Source organism: Vanellus vanellus (genome assembly GCF_965231255.1).
Source record: "Vanellus vanellus genome assembly, chromosome: 2".
NCBI classification, from domain to species: domain Eukaryota; kingdom Metazoa; phylum Chordata; class Aves; order Charadriiformes; family Charadriidae; genus Vanellus; species Vanellus vanellus.
Window position 1 is genome coordinate 33,762,687 of NC_138906.1, and position 18,643 is coordinate 33,781,329.

The 18,643-nt window shown below is 38.3% G+C and overlaps 1 protein-coding gene across 2 annotated transcripts in view; it reads left to right on the plus strand.

Moving 5' to 3' along the window:
- The window catches only part of BZW2 (basic leucine zipper and W2 domains 2), a 58,136-nt gene that overhangs the window by 28,584 nt on the left and 10,909 nt on the right, over window positions 1-18,643 (plus strand). For both annotated transcript variants that reach the window (XM_082498995.1, XM_082498994.1), the window contains exons 4-9: window positions 776-879; window positions 3,575-3,640; window positions 10,021-10,156; window positions 13,632-13,741; window positions 15,587-15,757; window positions 16,250-16,396. In XM_082498995.1, the coding sequence (XP_082355121.1) occupies window positions 776-879; window positions 3,575-3,640; window positions 10,021-10,156; window positions 13,632-13,741; window positions 15,587-15,757; window positions 16,250-16,396 (734 nt within the window). The remainder of the gene's footprint in view (window positions 1-775; window positions 880-3,574; window positions 3,641-10,020; window positions 10,157-13,631; window positions 13,742-15,586; window positions 15,758-16,249; window positions 16,397-18,643) is intronic.

Genomic DNA, 18,643 nt, shown 5'->3' on the forward strand with positions numbered 1-18,643 from the left:
AAAGAGTCTGGCCCCATCCTCTTGACAACCGCCCTTTTAGAAATTTATAAGCATTGATGAGATCCCTTCTTAGTCTTCTCTCCTCCAGGCTAAACAGACCCAGGTGCCTCAGCCTTTCCTCATAAGAAAGGTGCTCCATTCCCCTGATCATCTTTGTAGTCTTCTGCTGGACTGTCTCCAGTAGTTCCTTGTCTTGAACTGGGGAGCCCAGAACTGGGCACAGTACTCCAGATGTGACCTCACCAGGGCAGAGTAGAGTGGGAGGATGACCTCGCTCAACCTGCCGGCCACGCTCTTTTTAGTGCATCTCAGGATGCTATTGCTCCAAGGATACCAGATGTTCCAACTCCTCAAATTAGTAAGAGAGTGCTAAAACTTTTCTGTTTGGAAAGGATTGATGTTACTGTGGTATTTAAAGTAGTAGTTAAAGTATGCACAAGGGTTATGTTCCAGCCCATTTTTGTTAGATCACACTTGGTGCTCTCAAAAACTGCTAAGATTCCTTAGTGTGACCTGAATCTTTCAGTCTTGTGAGGTCTGTGTGATATAGGGTGCAGCATATCATCCAGCTGTCCCTTCTGTTAGGTGCCACCACAGCCTCACAAAGCTGTCTCTCTCCTCCCCCCTCCCCTCCTGCCAGTTCTTATTCTTGCCTTTTGCCTAAGCAATACTAACATAAGACTTATTAGATTTATTAAATCTTATAATTATAGAACATTCTATAAAGTGAGAAATTGTTTCTTGCCTTTTTTTTTTTTTTTTGGCTTGCTTTTAGCTCCTGGAGGCACACGCATAGATGACAATGACAAGACCAAGATGACCAACCACTGTGTATTTTTTGCAGATGAAGATCACGATGCCATCCGAAACTATGCTCAGGTCAGTAAAGGCATGGTTTCTGTTTTCCGTTCATGTATCAAAAGGGATTATAGTGGAACATCTGCAGACTGTCTAGGCTGCAGTAGGCTACTTACAGGGCAATTGAAAATCCAGTTAGCCAGTAATCTGCCCTAACCTATAAATTTTATGTAAGAAAATAGGATGTCTAAGATAATCTGATCACAGCTGGCAATGCTTTCTTTTACAGAAAGCAGTCTTACTTCAGTCTGCCGTTGGCCCAGTATATTTTTAGACACCATCCTTATTATTTTTGTTGACCTTTTCTGTATGCAACCTGGAAGATTTGTATGAATGTATTTTTAGAAACATATGAAGTATATGAATGACAAAAAATTTGAAGCTCATGCCTCCAACCTTTAGTTTGTATCACTAGTTTGGAATTGGGCATATATTCCAAGAGCTTTCATTTTTCCTACATATATGATATATAACTTCCTGTTGCAGGAATAAGGCTTGCACAAATAGGCATATGTGAAATTAATACAAATAAGCAACGAAGCCTAAAACATTATTGAAGAGAAGCTAACGTTGCATAACTCCTTAATGGAAGATAATATTATATGAGAAAATACAGCAAGAATTCTATTGAAAGTTCAAAGCCGCCGTGCAGTTTTGAATACAAGTAGGATTGCATAAAAATGCAATACCATTGAAACTCCCATGTGTCAAAAGTCTATTGTTAGTTGAGTAACATATTTATCTAGTTATTATTGGGATGCTGGAGACAGTAATTGAAAGCATAAAAGCCACTGACCCTGCTAGGGTGTTGAGGGTGGTGATTGCTAAAAAGGTGCATGGTTGATTTAAAGGGTGCTGGGATCAGAATCTGCATCAGTAACATATGTTTGCTGAATAACAGAAAGCTCCTTTGAAAACACATCTTTGATAATCTGAAGAAGTGAAACACTTATTTCTGGAAAGGGAGTCAGTATATCTTGTGTGTCAGCTTTATCATCTCTTAAAAACAGAGTATTCTGCTTCAGGAAAATCTCTGATACTGGTAAAAGCATTGGTTCTGTCTTCTCAAATTTTAATATTTTCATGGTTTGATAATAAAAATTGGCAGTACGAGTCCTCCAAGGAGAAATTAAACTTTAAAATAAAAGGTTGCATGTTGGAAAATCGAAAGGAAGGCTTCAGGATTTGAAGCCGTGGAATTTTCAATGTATTCTCTGCATTTCAAACCCAGAGCTACCAAAATAAGTCAATATTTCATAGTTAATGACTGAAGAGATGTATCCTTTTACAGACCTTGTCTGGTTTTTTTCCTGCATAATGGGAAATAAAGCTGCTCTTCTACTATGAAAAAGTGGAAATAGGCTAAAATAGTGTTTGGATCATCCTTATCTTCTATGTAATTTCTTACTCTGACTCCCAAAGGAACCAGTAGTGTGGCTATTTGTGGTTTTAATCATGGAAACAATTCAAAGAGTAAAAAGTCTTCAACAAAGAAGACTAAAGCTAGTGTTGATATTTTAGTAGGTTATTTGCTTGTGAAGTGTACTTCTGTCATTTACAGGAACTTATGAAAATATACAAAATTTTGTTTGGAAATACGAACAAGATGCTAGCTTACATTTCTGTCTTACGCGTTATTTTACACCTTGTTTTATTAGAATTCTGTGTGTGTCTGCCTCTCAGCATCGCCACAACTTGATTTTCATTTGTTCTGAGCCAAAATACTACCATTTAGCATGTTTTGAGGTATCCTGCGTTCTCTGAAAAGTGAATTGAAACTTTCTAAACTTAATTTCTCTCACTATCACCATCCCGCCTGACAATAATGTAATTTGTTCCCCATATAAACATTTTTGCCTGTAGCAGCGAGTTCCATGTTTTGTGCCCTTTGTACAGTAGTGAGAACAGTGATTTATTTAATTTCTTATCTCCCCATCTGAATGCACCCTGCACCTGTGCTGCTTCTGCTTTTGTAGTCTGGGGTGGCACGATGGGAAACAAATGGTGAAAAACGGAGAACAAGTGTTACCAAGAACGTACTTGTAAAAGCTTTTTCAAATGTTCTTCCTCTTTCGCTGGCAGTAGTGTGTTTTGTTGTAAGCATTTCTGTTAGTGGATTTGACAAAGATCAAATCAGTGCTTCCTGCTTCGCCTCACTCCATCGGTTTACACCTGACAGCTTCCCCAGAGAACTGCTTTACCAGGGGCAAGGTGCAGAGTTTCCTGCTCCTTTCCTGTGCTTTTGATCTATGGATAGGGTGAAAAGTAGAGTAGGAATAAAATTTTGAGAAATATGAAGAAGACAAATCTGAAACTGCAGTAAATTCTCTGATTCAAACATTGCTCTATGAAGCAAGAATTGTATTTTTCCACTTGTGAACAAACTAACAGAGAAGGACGTTTCATGTTTTGCCATGAGACAGACAACGCCACAGAGGACTGCAGAAATATCATTCTACTGGCTGCTTATTTCCTGGAAACAATGTCGATAGGAAAACTGTGCAGTGGAATATTAGAGTGTAAGCAGCCAGCAGTGCTTCTTACTTTTTCTTTCCTGCTGCGGAGATAATAAAAAGAAAAAAGTGTCGTATCATGGATTAGTCAAAGATATTCTTTAGGGATTCAGTAGTGGCAGTCTTGTTTCCCTTTGCCTTTTTTGTAAAGAAGGATGGCTGCAATCATTACATTTTTTTAAGTTATCTGTGCTTATCTTTAGGTCTTCAATAAACTTATCAGGAGATACAAATATCTGGAGAAAGCATTTGAAGATGAAATCAAAAAGGTAATGTTGGTGGCAGTCTCCTCTTGACTGTTAATATTTTTTACCCTATGTCTAATATAATTGTATATGTACAAATGCAGCGCTGTTATGTATTTTATTTAGCTCTACTGGAAAAGAGGATGGAAGAGGTGGCAGCTTTCATCTGCAAATTTAGGTCTGTGGGAATACTGCTGGCAGCACTTAATGTAGAGTAATTCTGAATTAATGCTTCATTTGATTGCTTTGACCAAGCTCACCTTCTTATCCCAGGCTTCTGTGTAGAACTTCGATATGCTTTGAGGTATAGTTCTTGATGAGAGTTAGTGTTACTATCCTGCTAACAGAACAGTTCTCTGTGGTTTTTTTTTCCATAGAGTAAATGCAGGTCTGCTGTGCAGAATGTCACTTGATGCGTGAGTATTAAACTACTCCTGCATTGTGGAATGAATCCTAACCACAAGTTTTTGTATTTGAGGCCGTAGATATGTGCAAGAGAAAGTCATCACCACTGGCAGAGTGCTGCGAGTTTGTCTGTTATACTGCAGTGGATACTTGTGGAAACTCTTTTGTTCTGTGATACTGAATTCTAAGGAGACAGGAGAAACCTGGGTGGAAATTTCTGAAAAAAAAAAAAAAACAACCAAAAAAAACCCAAACAGATTTATTTTGTCTGTTTTGAGTTCCTGGTAACAGATGTAAATATCTTTTTGTAATGGCCTGAATAAGTAATAAATGCTGTGCTGTACTGTAAGTTAACAAGCGTGCTGATAATGGCAAAACCTGCCCTGTGACTAAAATACCATGTTTGTTAAAAGTAAAAGTGTGTTTCCGTATTATTGAAGCATTAAAAAGATTGCTGCAAGGGTCAGATGAGGATAAGTCTGGAGCATGATGCCTCACCACCACCTCTTGTGGCTCTGGTAAATTTGGCTCCGATTTATACATTCTTGCTCATATAGGAAATTATTTTTGCGCTTGTGGCCAGCATGCCTATTAACTGATGCTGATTGCTCAATACATCATTCTAAAGACCTAAATTTACCTCTCTCCCCACACAAATCTAATGTTCTTGCTGTTAATTACTATAATCATTGACATGAGAAGCGCTGACTCATAGCATTCAAGTTTCAGAGAGTGTTCAGCATATTAAGCAAATGCCGTGTGAATTCAAGCCGCCTCCTCTCTCTTCTGTAACTTGCTTGGGTTTGAATCCTTTAAGTTTCTAAGAATTCACTTTGCTCACTTAGTAAGAAGATGAGACTATGGTTAATGTATAATAATTTGACTCTCTAGTTGAGGAACAAGTGGTTCTGATCTGAAGATTAGTGATATGCTAGCTTGAGAGAAAACAAATAATTTGAGGTACAGTGTGACTGGAGTTGTGATATTCATTTAAAAACACTGGAAACATCCCAGCTGTGGCAGCACGGGGTCAGAGTGGGCTTGTTCACCTCAATTTTATGTACATCCTTTTTTATAGTTTTCAGCGTGGGATTATATCGTGATCACAAGATGAGGTTTGCACAGTGATCCTGAGCGGGGCGGGTAACTTTTTCACCTGCCCTTCGATTGCCACCCTTAGCTCTGTGCTCTGGTGTGAATCTTGGTGTGGCTCCTGGGGACCTGGCCTTTCGGTGGGGGTGCTGGGCGCGCTCGCTTCCTCGGTTAGTGCAGTTTATCTGAGAATTAGAAACCGGGAAGGTGGTTGTGAAAGTTTGGGCCTGTGTATTGCACCTGTGCTGTCATTGCCTTAAAAACCTTGAGGACTATTTGTAGATGCCTTTTTCTTACCTTCTCCCTCTCCCTGCTTGTGTGAACCCACCAAGTGACTGTCTTCTCGCTGATGAGGCTGCTGGGCTTTTAAGTATTTAATGCTTTAACCCCCATGTGCTGTAACTTGTATGAGAGTAGCTGCTCATAGAGGGTCAGAAGATAGACACATTAGTATTTCAAGAAGGTGTTTCTGCAAGATTTAGTAGTTCAAAGACTACTGCAGTTAGTCAGTAGTTAGAAAAGCAAGGGAGCGACTCCTTGATGTTGTTTCATGGGTCACTGTCCCCACAATGAAAGTGATTTTTATGGCAGATTCATTAGGCAGCTAGAGCACTTGGGGGAAAATTAGCTTTTCTTGCAGAAAAAGTCATGCTAAAAAAACCAAGGCAATAGCAGCAGTTTCACTCTAAAGAAGCAGATGGCTTCAGTAGGACTTCTCTTTCAAGAGAGATTGTCTAAAATGGCAGTATTTGTACAAGCATTTGCTTTATGTCTTCTAGTTCATAAATTTGTCATTAGGACTTTATAATTTCACAGCACCTTTCCCCCTTTTGTCTGCTTCTAGCAGTCAAATGTTTTATTTCTTAACTCTCTCCCACCAAAATTGCTAGTTATTCTTTCTTTCTTTCTTTTAGTGACATAAGCAAACCATACATCTAAATTTTTACATCTAAATTATTTTGTGCCAGCAATTTCAACAGAAGACAAAGATGTTTAAGTGCAATGCTCACCTGTTGGGTTTTGATATAGGCAGCTTAAGTGGATATGAGCACTGCCCAGTATACTGGCATAGACCTATGACAACATTTTACAATAATTTCAGTAAAATTCTCGGTTCCAAATTTGTGTTCATCTTTCTTACATATGTATTTCTGTTCAGGTCATTGGAGGAAGAATGCAATATTAGCTGTCTATATAGTGTATTTGCATGTTTAAGTAGCATTCAATATAGTTGGGGTGTTTTTTTCAGAATTGGGAAAAAGTACAGATAAGTATATTTGTGGTCTTAACAGTGGTAAATATTACTGAGTCATATGAGGATGTCTGAAGTACTGGGAGATGTTATGAGGTCCTTTGTTTGTGTTCCTGTTTTCCTAATAGAAGAACCCTAAATCAAGCTGGGAATTATGAAATAAGAAGAGACTAACATTCTGAGAGTAAATGGGGAGTAAACAGATGCTTTAAGTCAGCTAAATGATAGGCAAGAATCAGTCAGCGGCTATCCGTTGTTATGTTAGCTGCCTTCTACGTTGCTGATTGTCTAGAGGTGACAAACTGTCAGATGCTAAAGCAACAGACCACTTCAGATAATGAAGATATAAAAGACACCACACTCCCTGCGTGGATAAAATTCCTTAATTTTCACCATTAAGGTTTCCAGTTTGCAAGAGGAGAGCAGAAGCACTTGATTTTCTTGTATGCTTTTTAATGTTGCGAGTGTATCTTGTGTGTGTCTTTTATGCCCAGAATTTGTGCCCGAAAGAGGTTTTTCTTTAAAGGCAAAAATAGCATGGAACAGCACATTAGGTCTGGTCTTGTGCTTATCAGGCATTCTGAACTCCCACTTAAATAGGTGGGAGTTTTATAGCTATGATAGAAATACAAAATTCTGAGCCAGAACTGCGCATTTTATGCCTGGAATCAGCGTGTATCTAACAAAAGCAGTAATGCCAGTCCTTGGCTAAGCATCAGCTTGGAGAACTTTCTGTGGGTGGTTTGGTGCTATTCTGAAGTGTCTTGACATTTTGTGACTTCCTGCTGAGGTTTGTAATAGTGGTGGTAAAAGACGAGCTCCTAAAGTAATCAGCAATAAAAATCTGAAACAACTTTGAACTGAATGTTTTGCCCTTTCTGATGGTTTTTAAGTGGATTTATGAAAGGTTTTGATTCTTCTTACCACCCAGTATTCCCCTAAATTACACTGTTTCACAATTGCTTGGAAGTATAGAATATCCTTGAACAGCAGAAGATGATGTGTATAAATTTGATCTGCTTTTCAAAAATATTAGTAGCACAAAAATTATGCTAGTAGCACCAACAGTACTTTAGTAGTGAGAGATGTGTAGAAGACAAGGTTCCTGCTCAAAACATACTGCAGTGGGGTACAGTTCAACACCACCATAATTAAGATTCATGCTGAGACTTTGAAGAACTGTATTTCAAAGGAAGTGAAGAGGGTGAGGCTGTGAACTTCATAGAGATGTGATTTCAGACCTTCCAAAATATCTGAACAAATATGGATTTCTCAAAAGTAAAGTTGATAAATATATGGATGTCCTTCTCTTAGAATCCTTCTCCACCTTGGACTGCATAACTCTGGCTTTGCAGCTGGATTTCCTGCCGTTGTTGCTTTCGTGATTCAAATCTGCCATGAATGGGTATAACAGTTCATGATCTACTGACAAAACCCAAGGGAGGTTACAGCTCAGAAGTGTCAAAATCTGGTCTGTCCTGTTAAAGTAGTCAGTGTGACCACTTTGTAATCAAAATCCTCATCTGCTGCTTATATGGGAGCAGAAGGAAACAGAGTTAAGTAGGCTACACAGAAATCTAAAGCTGTGTCCTCTTTGTTAACAGTCTCAGTACTTACAGTAAAGAGCAAAAGGTCCAATTCTGTTGTTTTGGTTTTTTTTTTTCCTTATGCAGATCTCATTTTTGGTGCAGTATTGTTGGTAAAGCTTGTATAAAGAAAGCTTTAAATCACCAGGTCTCCATTTTACACTAGGCTTTTATTGAAATCCTGTAAAAATGTTTTCGTTCTTCCCATTAAATGTGGCCCTGGAGTTCCTTTACCTGTGCTATTATATATAACAGTTAATTGCCGCACTTGGAAATACAGCATACCACTTGTTTCTCATCCATATATTTAGAAATAATAAATCCATTCATCTACATCCCAAATTATCGTGCATTTTTTGGTTGTGAGTCACATTTTGGTGAAATAAAATCACACCTCAAGATTTTAGTTTCATAATTTTTCTCTTAAGCTAAAACTGCATGTTGCAATTATTTTTTTTTTTAAGTGGGCTTCAGCCAAATTATTTGTCTGTGGTTGAATCATTCAGGCCTGTGTAAGCTGTAATTTAAAACTGATGTTATTATGTAAGCACTACTGTATGAATGGGGTTTTTATCAGTTCTGTTCACTGATACAGAGCAGAGCTATTCATAAAACATTTCATGAGTTTTAATACCTTAATTACCTGAATTTTTAAAATATCACTACATTCAGAAAGCTTTACAGTTAATGACAAGCTGCTTAGGTATCTTGGAGAAGAGCTCTGACTGTCCATGGTAACAAACAAGCACAGGGACATGAGTGATATTCTGTCCCTTTGTATAGGTAGCATTTGATAATTAAGAAATACCCTTAATTTGGAAACTGGGTGGGACTTTTCCATCCGAACGAGCAGTTCTACTCTGATTGTGTCTATTGCTCATTTGGAGAAGGAAAAAGGGTGTCATGACAGCAGAATGTAGGTGAATAAAGTGCTGGTAGCTGAAGAAGGAAACAAGAATTCCTTTTTAACTCTAGAAATGGATGTCTGCAGTCTCTCTTTTTTTCTTTTTTTTTTTTTTTTTTTTTTTTGTGGTGATGTTAAGTTTGTAAGCTAGCTTCTGATGGAGTCAGCAGCTTTTTGCAATGAATGAAACTGCCTTTTGCTGTCTAGCCTCCTTTTTCCCATCACCCACATTGTGATTGCTAACAACATGTTAAGAAAACATCATTGTTAACAGTAATGCTATTGACAAAGCCTCATTTTGTACAGCTTTTTTCCTGATGTAAAGGAAAAGAGGTGTAATATACTTCATCAGTACGCTTTCAAGTGGTTTGTTTTAACATACAAAATTAAAATATTTAAAGTAGACTTAATTGCCATTTTTAGACTTTTAAGAGGTAAATACATAGTTCAGATTTAATAGCACTTAAGACTGTGAGATTTGTAATCTTTTCTCAAGCTATTTTTTCCTTTTGTGATTAGCAGTGGGAATGGCGAGGTCTTAAAGCAGCTTTTGTTCCTGTCTGTCCTTTGTCAGCTTTATCAAGAATGTCTGAACTTGGAATATATTTCTTATTTTAGCCAATAGAAAATGTGTTGTAATTGTGCTGTGTTCCCTTCCCCAAAAGGAAAACAGGAAACTCTCTTATCCTTTTATTGTTTGCATGAGTAATAGTTTTTGTAAGCTAGAAAATCAACTGCAACTGTGTGGGGCTTCGTCCGAAGTCAGAAGATGTGAATGGGCAGGCTCAGGCTCCTCTCAGCCTGGTGAAATCGGCAAGTTTGTGGTCCCGTAATTTCTGTGGGCCTTAAGCCTTTAACAAGCACTTTCATTTTTACACATACGTGTGTAAGAGAAGACAGGCCTTATCGCCCTGAGTAAGGCTGTATTCCACATGCTTGTGTTCTTATGGAACATGAAATTATAGGCTATCAGTGAAATGGCACTGCTGTGCTTCAGGACAGATTTTGACATGATTGCTATTCATTATAGTGGGACTTCTTGAGAAATAAGAAATTAACCTGTCTGCTAATATTTGTCTCTACCTGTTATCATTGCCTACGGCTCAAATACCTCTTTTTTTTTTTTTTTCTTTTTTTTTTTTTTTCTCTCTTGTCTGACCCACAGCTTCTGCTGTTTCTTAAAGCCTTTACTGAGACAGAACAGACAAAGCTGGCAATGCTTTCTGGCATCCTGTTAGCCAATGGGACTCTTCCTGCTACAATTTTAACGAGCCTCTTCACTGACAATATAGTCAAAGAAGGTAATATTCTATATGATCTTTTTTCTTACATTAGCTTTAATTGGACATGTATTTTATTGCAACATACTTTATATGTTGGAAGCCTCTAACTGTACAACAGAAATCAGTATTTTAAAGCAGAAGTGTATACAGCCAGCAGCGGCCAACATCCTGTATGAAATCTAATAAGAGGGCAGTCAAACATAGGAAAAAAGCAACAAAAAGTACAAACAAACCCCAAAGGATTTGTGTTTTGTGGAAGTTAACATGTGTGTGCCAAATTGTGGAGTATATATGTATTATTGTGATACTGTAAAAGTGTAAAGTATAACATCTATTCCTGAGATATGTCTACTAGCATTGTTTCACATGTTGCCAATATCTTGTGCGTGTGAGTGTGAAGTGAGACGCAGAGCACATGAAAGCCAACTGGATATTGCAGACGAAAAAAGATAATGATTCAAACCCTCTTTTTGCCTTCATACCAGTAGTGATCAGTGATTGATACTTTCCTATGGACTTGTATTTATCATATGATGAGTAACTGTTCTTTCAGTCTTAGGTTATAATGCCTTTTTGAGATTACTTTTCTTTTTGAGGATTTTTATTTAGTTATTTATTTATAGCCCATCTATCTTGGAGTCTTGATTTTTCCGAATGATTGCTCAACAATGTCGTCTTCTGCCAGTTACTGTCTACCTGGAATAATTGTAAATGCACTGTCAGTGTTGAATGTTTTTTTTCTTGAAATCTTTTTGATTTTGTGAAAGAGCTATATACTAGCTAAAATGTATTCTAACCTTCATTTTTCTTAAAAAAAAAAAAAAAAGGTATTCTAACTTCATGTTCCCTTTTTTTTGCAGCATGCTAACCATTACATTTGTTTTCTAAATGCTGCAGAAAGTAAAGCCACAGCTGCAGCTTTGCTCTGTCATCACCCACAGCTTTTGGAATCAAAATTCAACTAGGAGAAAACTCAAACTAAAGCACTAATCCATGTCTGAGGGTGATTGCCTGCAGTTTTTAAATCGAAGTCTGTTCCTAGCTATGGGAAGACGAGAGGCATCTGAAAACTCAAATTTTTAAAACTCAAGTAATTTGTTTTATATATATATAAAACATTTTAGAAATACAATTGTTATGTACAAATCCTAGAACAAATTCCATTTGCGTTATGAACTTATGTTTCTGGGAGGCCTAACCTGTTGTCAGGAGCTTACATGTACTTTTGGTTCTTAGTTTAAGTATACTAAAACTGTACATGTGTCAGCATTTGAGGAAAAGACTGTTCAATCAATGTTCTGGAATAGGTCTTTTATGGAAGAATAATTAAAGATGCAAAGATAAATGAAAAACAGGAAAATGATCAAGGCCTAATGGGTAGATCATAGAAAAATAAACTTAATACTTTGATTTACAAAAAACAATGCTGCAGGCAAGTGAGGCTGAAATACATGAGGCAAAAATTATCCGAGGGAGTTATTGATCAGCATGGCAATTATAACATTGGCAAAGAATTGGCTGAAATTGCAGAGAGGATAGATTGTGCTAATAGGAGATCTATCAAGTTCGAGGACAAGTACTTAATTTTAGGATTACCTTTTTACAGTTTTGTCACTACTTTTACTGTGATGTATAGATGGGAAAAAGTGTTGTTTGGGGATGGCTGACGTATTTCTAGCAGAGACAGAAGGGCCTGGGCAGTGGTGGAACCTCATGAGGGTTAAGTGTACCCTTATTGTCACCCATGCTGAAAAAACAGTGCAAATGTAAAAAGCAGCTAATGGGTTAATCAATAAAATGAATGCTTTCTTGCAAATAGGGGAAAAAGAAAACCCACAGAAAAAGAGAAGAGCTGTTTAAAGGAAAACAGTGGCAGCACATGAATAGAGTGTAGGAACTGGACAATGATAAATTTGAACTGTAAATCAGAAGCAAGCTTGAAAATATATGTGGTAGTGAAGTCCTAGAACAACTTCCCTCTAATATTTGTACTGGCATAAAATTTGTTTTCTTTTAAAATAAAACTTGAAAAAGGGTTTAGAACAATGAGTATTGGGGACAGTGCTTGGTGACAGAGACCAGAGAGTTCCATTCGATGTTGATATTGAACTCATAAGCACATCAGATACACCGAACTGTGTTTGCAGGTTCAGAAATTACAGGTGGACATTACACCTAAGTCCCCTCTTGGTTGACAAGGCTTTGTCACTCTTGACTAGTCAGCCCACGGAATTTAGGATCATGCCAGTTTCACCTGGAACCTGCTGTACAACATGTAAAACAAGCCCAAAGTAGTATTTGTAGGCCTCTCTTGGTGTGGCATCATGCATCCATATTTCCGTATAGTACTTCTCTAAGAATCGTGCCTTATGACTAAGCTCTTGAAATAAGGTTGCCAAAACTGTCATAACAGTCAAGATCTGTAATGAATGTTAATGAAGTTCATGCTGCTCTGGGAATAATCTCCTCTGTTCTTGTTTGATGACTCACTTAGTCAATGTATCCTAGAAATAAAAAAGAATGGATACGTGCCTAGAAAGTGGCTAAGAATGACAAAGCTACTTCTTACTGTTTGGTCCCATCTAGCTCTCGGAGCTTCAGGACTGTTTGGAGGTGAAGCAGAAAATTATAATGACTGGCTGTAGCATAATATACCACCCTTGTTATCACCACCCTCAATACCGCTGTAAATGTTGATATGAGCGTAGTACAGAGAAGCATAACTGGCCTGCAGGGGACCTTCCTCAAGGATGAGCTGAGTCTCCGTCTCTGAGACCTTTCAGCTTCCTTCAGCTCCCTGCAGTTGCTGCTTGCAGCCGAGGAGCCGGAGCAGAGCCATGGTGGTGCTGCTCTAGGAAATAGGAGGTGTGGGGCTAATGGTTTCTCCGCTCCCCTGGAAAAGCTACAGCTAGTGGAGGTAGAGTTCATTTGATTTAATGCACAAAAAGGTGTGCCTTGAGGAACGAATTTTTCCACTTAAAATAGTGTTTGTGCCTGGTCCTACCAGATACTAAATGCCTCCTAGGAGGACGGGGTACAATCAGTTACCTTGAAGTTGCAAAGTTATTTAACCCTATTCCAGGGCTTACTAAAAAACCCTTTGAAGAGGTGTTTGTTCAATTCTCATTCCTGACTATCCTTTATTATTTTGTGCCTTCATTTCCGAACTGATTTAATGCATAATTTTTCCTTTTGCATTGGTCTTGGTCTGTAAATTGGGGAGGTAGGAAAAATAATTGCAAACAAAGTCTTTGTACAATTGAATGGAGATGGGCGGTACAGAATGAAAAGATTTTTTTCAAACAATCTAGCATACTTCAGAAAATTAATACTGCATTAAAGAAAAAAACGAGCATTTCAGCTCTACATGTTTGGTTCTGTTGTCATAAATGTATTTTCTTGTAACCATTTTGTAACCTTGTAATTCTTATAGCCATCTCTAATTCATGTTGAAAATTGCTGAAACATGTTTTGTGTTTTTTTTCTCCAACAGGGATCGCAGCCTCTTTTGCTGTAAAGCTTTTTAAAGCGTGGATGGCAGAGAAAGATGCCAATTCTGTTACCTCTGCTTTAAGGAAAGCCAACCTCGATAAGAGATTGCTAGTAAGTATGATATATTTTCAATAATCCTTATCTCTCCTTGGGAAAGAGAAGGAAATAAAATGCAGATGGTAGTTTTCTGTAAGCATGTTAACTTCCCTTCAGACTCTCTTAGCATTTTTTAAATATTTTGAATCACAGGTTCAGGAATATTAAATATCACGTCTTTACGTTCTGTCTCTATTTTTCTTGTAGTTAAGTGCCTTCTGCAAGACTGTATGTATGGGGGTTGGGAATTAATTAAATTTTTTTTTTTCTAACCGCTGCTAACAAAACATACAAGAGCAGCAACTGTGCATGAGGACTCATATTATTTTTAAATATGTTTTACTTTTGTAAATAATAAATAAAGTATAAAGGGTTATGATTAGAATATAAGTTTCCAAAGCAACAGTGTTTAAATAGTATAGCAAAAGCACAGTAAGCTAATTTTCTGCAGCGATAGCCATCTGGGTAGCATAAATGCTCCTGGTGTGATGACAGCAGACCTAGTAGGAGCAATGCAGGAAGGCTTTCAACCTTTGGACTCAAAACCTGTGTTCTGGGTTTGTAGTGGCGGCCTGAGGTATTGAGAGTATATATGAATATGCATCAATGTCATGTGCCTTTCTCTCCCAGCGTCTTTCTGAAGATCAATAGGGTTTTTTTTAATCTTCAAAAAGATTGCTGCTGCGATAATCCAGTCAAATGCGCTACATCCTGTGTAGCACTGCCTGGAGAATTTCAGCAGTATTTCCTGTTTCTACCTCAATAATTTATGGTTAGGCAAGAATCTTTCAAAAGTGAAGCAACCTTCCACACCCCTTCATCTCTTCAATTTGTATTTGATTTTAAGAGTCCTAGTCATAAATAATTTGCCATAAAGCTGGAAAATGGGCTAATTACACTTTTTATTAGTGAGGGGGAAAAAGCAAACTGCATCTTATTTCTATTTCAAACTTGACTGACTTAAGCTTTCAGCTGTTGACTGTCATTATGCTGCTCTATTAAAGAACTATACAGTATCAGATGATGTTGCCAAGCATAGATGCCTTCATGGTAGTTTCTTCTTAATCTCATTTTAGGTAAGTAAACAGATTGAGGGTCTCTACCTTCTTTGTTAAATTAAAAAAAAAAAAAGTGCTATGCATCCCACAAATCGTTGTTGGACACCAAGAACCGGATGATAAGCAAATGCCATTGAATCCTTGCCAAGATGGGGCATTTGCTGTAGCAGTTTTTAAGAATAATTTTAACTTTTCTAAGTGGCTTGACTTTCATAAATCATAGAATGACAGTATCTTTGAATTAGAAATGCCTACAGGACTTAATGTTAACAGTACGAAATCGATTTTGTTTTTTTGTTAAATGATGCATTAGTGGTAATCATTGCTCAGCAAGACTAGTGACATCAGGCCAGGATGCCTGGGCCAAATATGTATTGCTAAATATATTTTTCTTAAGAGGTTAATCTGTGGACACACTGGGGGGCATGGTAAATGTGCTTTGCTTATAATGGCTTTACCATCTATTCCTTTGTACTTTCCCTACAAGATGCTTGGAATCTGGAAAAGGTATAGTTTCTCTGAGGACTGTTTTGAGTGACATCTTAAACTCACTGCTATTCATAAGGACATGCACTTCATGCAGAGAGGATGTTAGATTTTTTGCATATTTTCCCTCCACTATAACGAAACACAACATTATGAATGAAGTACTGACTTTTCCAGTGTTAATACAAGCATTGACTTTTTTTTTAAGGGCATTACCAGGTGATTCCCACTGTTCATTCTTAAAAAATGTTCTTCCCATTCTGTCAAGAGTCATAGTTGGTTATTTATTTAACAGAGAGCATTCCGGTCTTTTTAGGAGCTATTTCCAGCCAACCGGCAGAATGTGGACCATTTTGCCAAGTATTTTACTGAAGCAGGTCTAAAAGAGCTCTCAGATTTCCTTAGAGTTCAGCAGTCACTGGGGACTCGTAAAGAACTTCAAAAAGAGCTACAAGAACGTCTCTCTCAGGAATGCCCAATTAAAGAGGTAAAGAGTGGTGGGGTTTTTTTTTTTACAACTTCTGTTTATATAATAATAGTCAAAGACTTTAATCAATAGTAAGTACAGAGGAACAGATGTGAGCACCTCATAGATTTTTCTCTGCTTTTCTTTAAATTATTTTAATTTATTCATCAGTTCACTCTGTGCTTAAGACTAAAGCAATGAAACATCCTCTGGATTTGCAAGTGCAGCTGACTATGGGGTTTGGGTTTTTTTGGTTCAGTTACGCTTGATGAGACTGTATTTCATTTAACTGCATTAAGTGTTAGGTTGGAGGGGAGGGACAAAGCTTGTAGTCAAGTAATAGTAATGTTGCTGAATAAAAACATGCTAAATTCTTCCTTTCTGTTATTTTTGTTTCTCATTACTTCCATACTGTTATGTTACTTGTAAATGATTGCAAGTATTTGGTAAGTCAGCATCATTTCTGGTTGATTGGAAATGTTCCTTAAGACAGCAGTTTATTTCCTGCTCTAGGTAGTGCTTTATGTAAAGGAGGAAATGAAAAGAAATGAGCTGCCAGAGCCAGCGGTGATCGGTCTCCTGTGGACCTGTGTCATGAATGCTGTGGAATGGAACAAGAAAGAAGAGCTGGTTGCAGAGCAAGCCCTCAAACATCTAAAGGTGTGTGCATGGGGGAAGAGGGGAAGCGCTGCTGTGCATTAACAGAATACATTCTACAGCTGTCAAGTTTTTACCCGTTTAAATCCAGGACATTTAGAATTTTGAGGGCTGACACTAACCATAGTGAGCATTGTGTATAGTCCTTTCTCCTGTAGTCAGATGAATGCAAAACTGAGGTGGTTCGGACTATTGAATGCCCTGAGGCATACAGTGCAGAGAACCAGGGCAAACGGAGGTGATTACAGCCTGAGCACCTCTGTGTTGTGCTTTCTCAGTGCGCCGGATCCTGAGAGGCTCCTTGCCTTGGGAACAATGCTGAGCAAATGCTGAGACTCAGCTCTGCTCAGATCTGACTAGTAAGCCTGCAGGAATGGCCTTTGCAATGTCTTTACCAGAAGCAAAGAAGTTTTGGGAGCGTGGTGAGGTGGCACCTGTGCTGGCTTTGCACAGAGCTGGTTAGATCCACGCAGGACTGCTGAGCTCAGAATCTGTGAAATGATTGTTGCCGGTGTTGGCTGTGGGAGCTGGTTACTCAGCGATTTGTCAACTAATGAGCCAGGAGCTGGCTTGAGAGCATGTGCACTGTATAGCGTGGTTAATCTCTGCTCCAGATGTGTCCTTGTGGATGAGGGAACTGAAACCATAGAAATATGGGCTGTAGTTTGCTAAGTGATTATAGATTACAGTTACCACAGTTGCGTGTTGGTACAAAAACTCCTGTGACCTTGGAGTGGAAAAAAAACCAAAAAATAAAACAAACCAAACCTGAAAACAGTGCAGAGGCACTGGAGTCAGTGATATGGTTGGTATTCCTCATCTAAGTCTGAAGGAATTGTGCAGTGCAAGACACTTGAACGGAGAACAGAGGCAGAGAGGCTTTTCAGTGGAATTAGTCCTTTTAAGCTGGTAAACCAGGAGCAAGAGAATACTCCCTCATAGCCAGGGCTGCAAAGATTTGCCCTTGGACAGAAGCAATCTGTACTTTATGGTAAAATGGATCTTTAAGCTTGATCTGAATTTATTTATTCTTCATGTTGGGTGCTTCTTCATACTTGGAGTTCCCATGTTGGCTTAGCTCCTACTACTGCTGTCCTTTCATCTGAATTTGGTTTCCCAATCAGTCATCCTATAAATATAGTCACTTGGGATCTTGTGTAGTCTTGATGGTAAGATTGAATGCCTTGAAGTCTTCTCAAGTGGCCCAAATAGCAGTAGAAAGATGAGATAGTTTCCAGAGAGAGGAGAGACATTGTTTTTCTTGTTCTTTTGATGTAAAAATTGATTGTATCTTTCTGCACTGTAACAAGAGTATCCATTGAGATTAATTGTCTAGTACTGCAGGGCAAATTAACAAACACTTTTTGGAATATTTGAACATTGGGAAAAGAGAAACATAGTTGGCTTTGTACAAATATTGCTGACCGAATGCTTACTCTTGTTCATCTTACTGACCCAAACCATCAGCTCTGTATGTAACCCCACTAAATTAGGTAAGGCATCTTGTTTATATAAGATAAGCATCTTTCTAGGTACATCCACTGTTTAAAAACAGGGGGCAAATTTGTATGGGGTATTTACTATTTGTACTTACAGGTAAGATTTTAACAGAAGCAGTAGAAATAGAAACTTAGACTTTGCTAGCTGCTTCTTTACATTTCAGTGTTGAAAAATGAACAGTGTTTGTTTCACATCCTTCCTCTATGATAGATAGACAGATCTTGGATTTCTCTTTGGGCTCTCAGCTGACCCAATGTGTGAACCAACTCCAGAAATCAGATTAATGCTGTTAGTGTGACGCGGAGCCTAGTTCCTGTCCCCTCCTGTGTGTCAATGTGCGCTGAAACAATCATTTTTCGCCCTGGTGGCGTGAGTGAGGATGCATGTAAATATGTACTTGATGTGGGACATGCCAGGTGGTGGGATTTATTCTTGTGTGGCTGCACCTGGCAGATGACTTTCACAAGGCACAGTTCCCAAAGCTTTGACATCTGGGTACCAGTCTCCTGGATTTATTAGATTTCATTTAGTAAGGTGTATATGAGGGACCCCTGAAAAGACGTGTCAAGGCACAGAATATTGACCTAGTTTACGGTTCTTGAACAAGCTTTACTGGATGGGTGGCTTCCTAATGGAGGTGGTGGGCAGCCGTTAACCAGTAAATGCCCCGTGTGCCATCTGCATGGTAGGACTGGCAGGAGCTGATCTCAGTAGAAGACACAGACCAAGCTGTTAAACCCTGAATCTTAC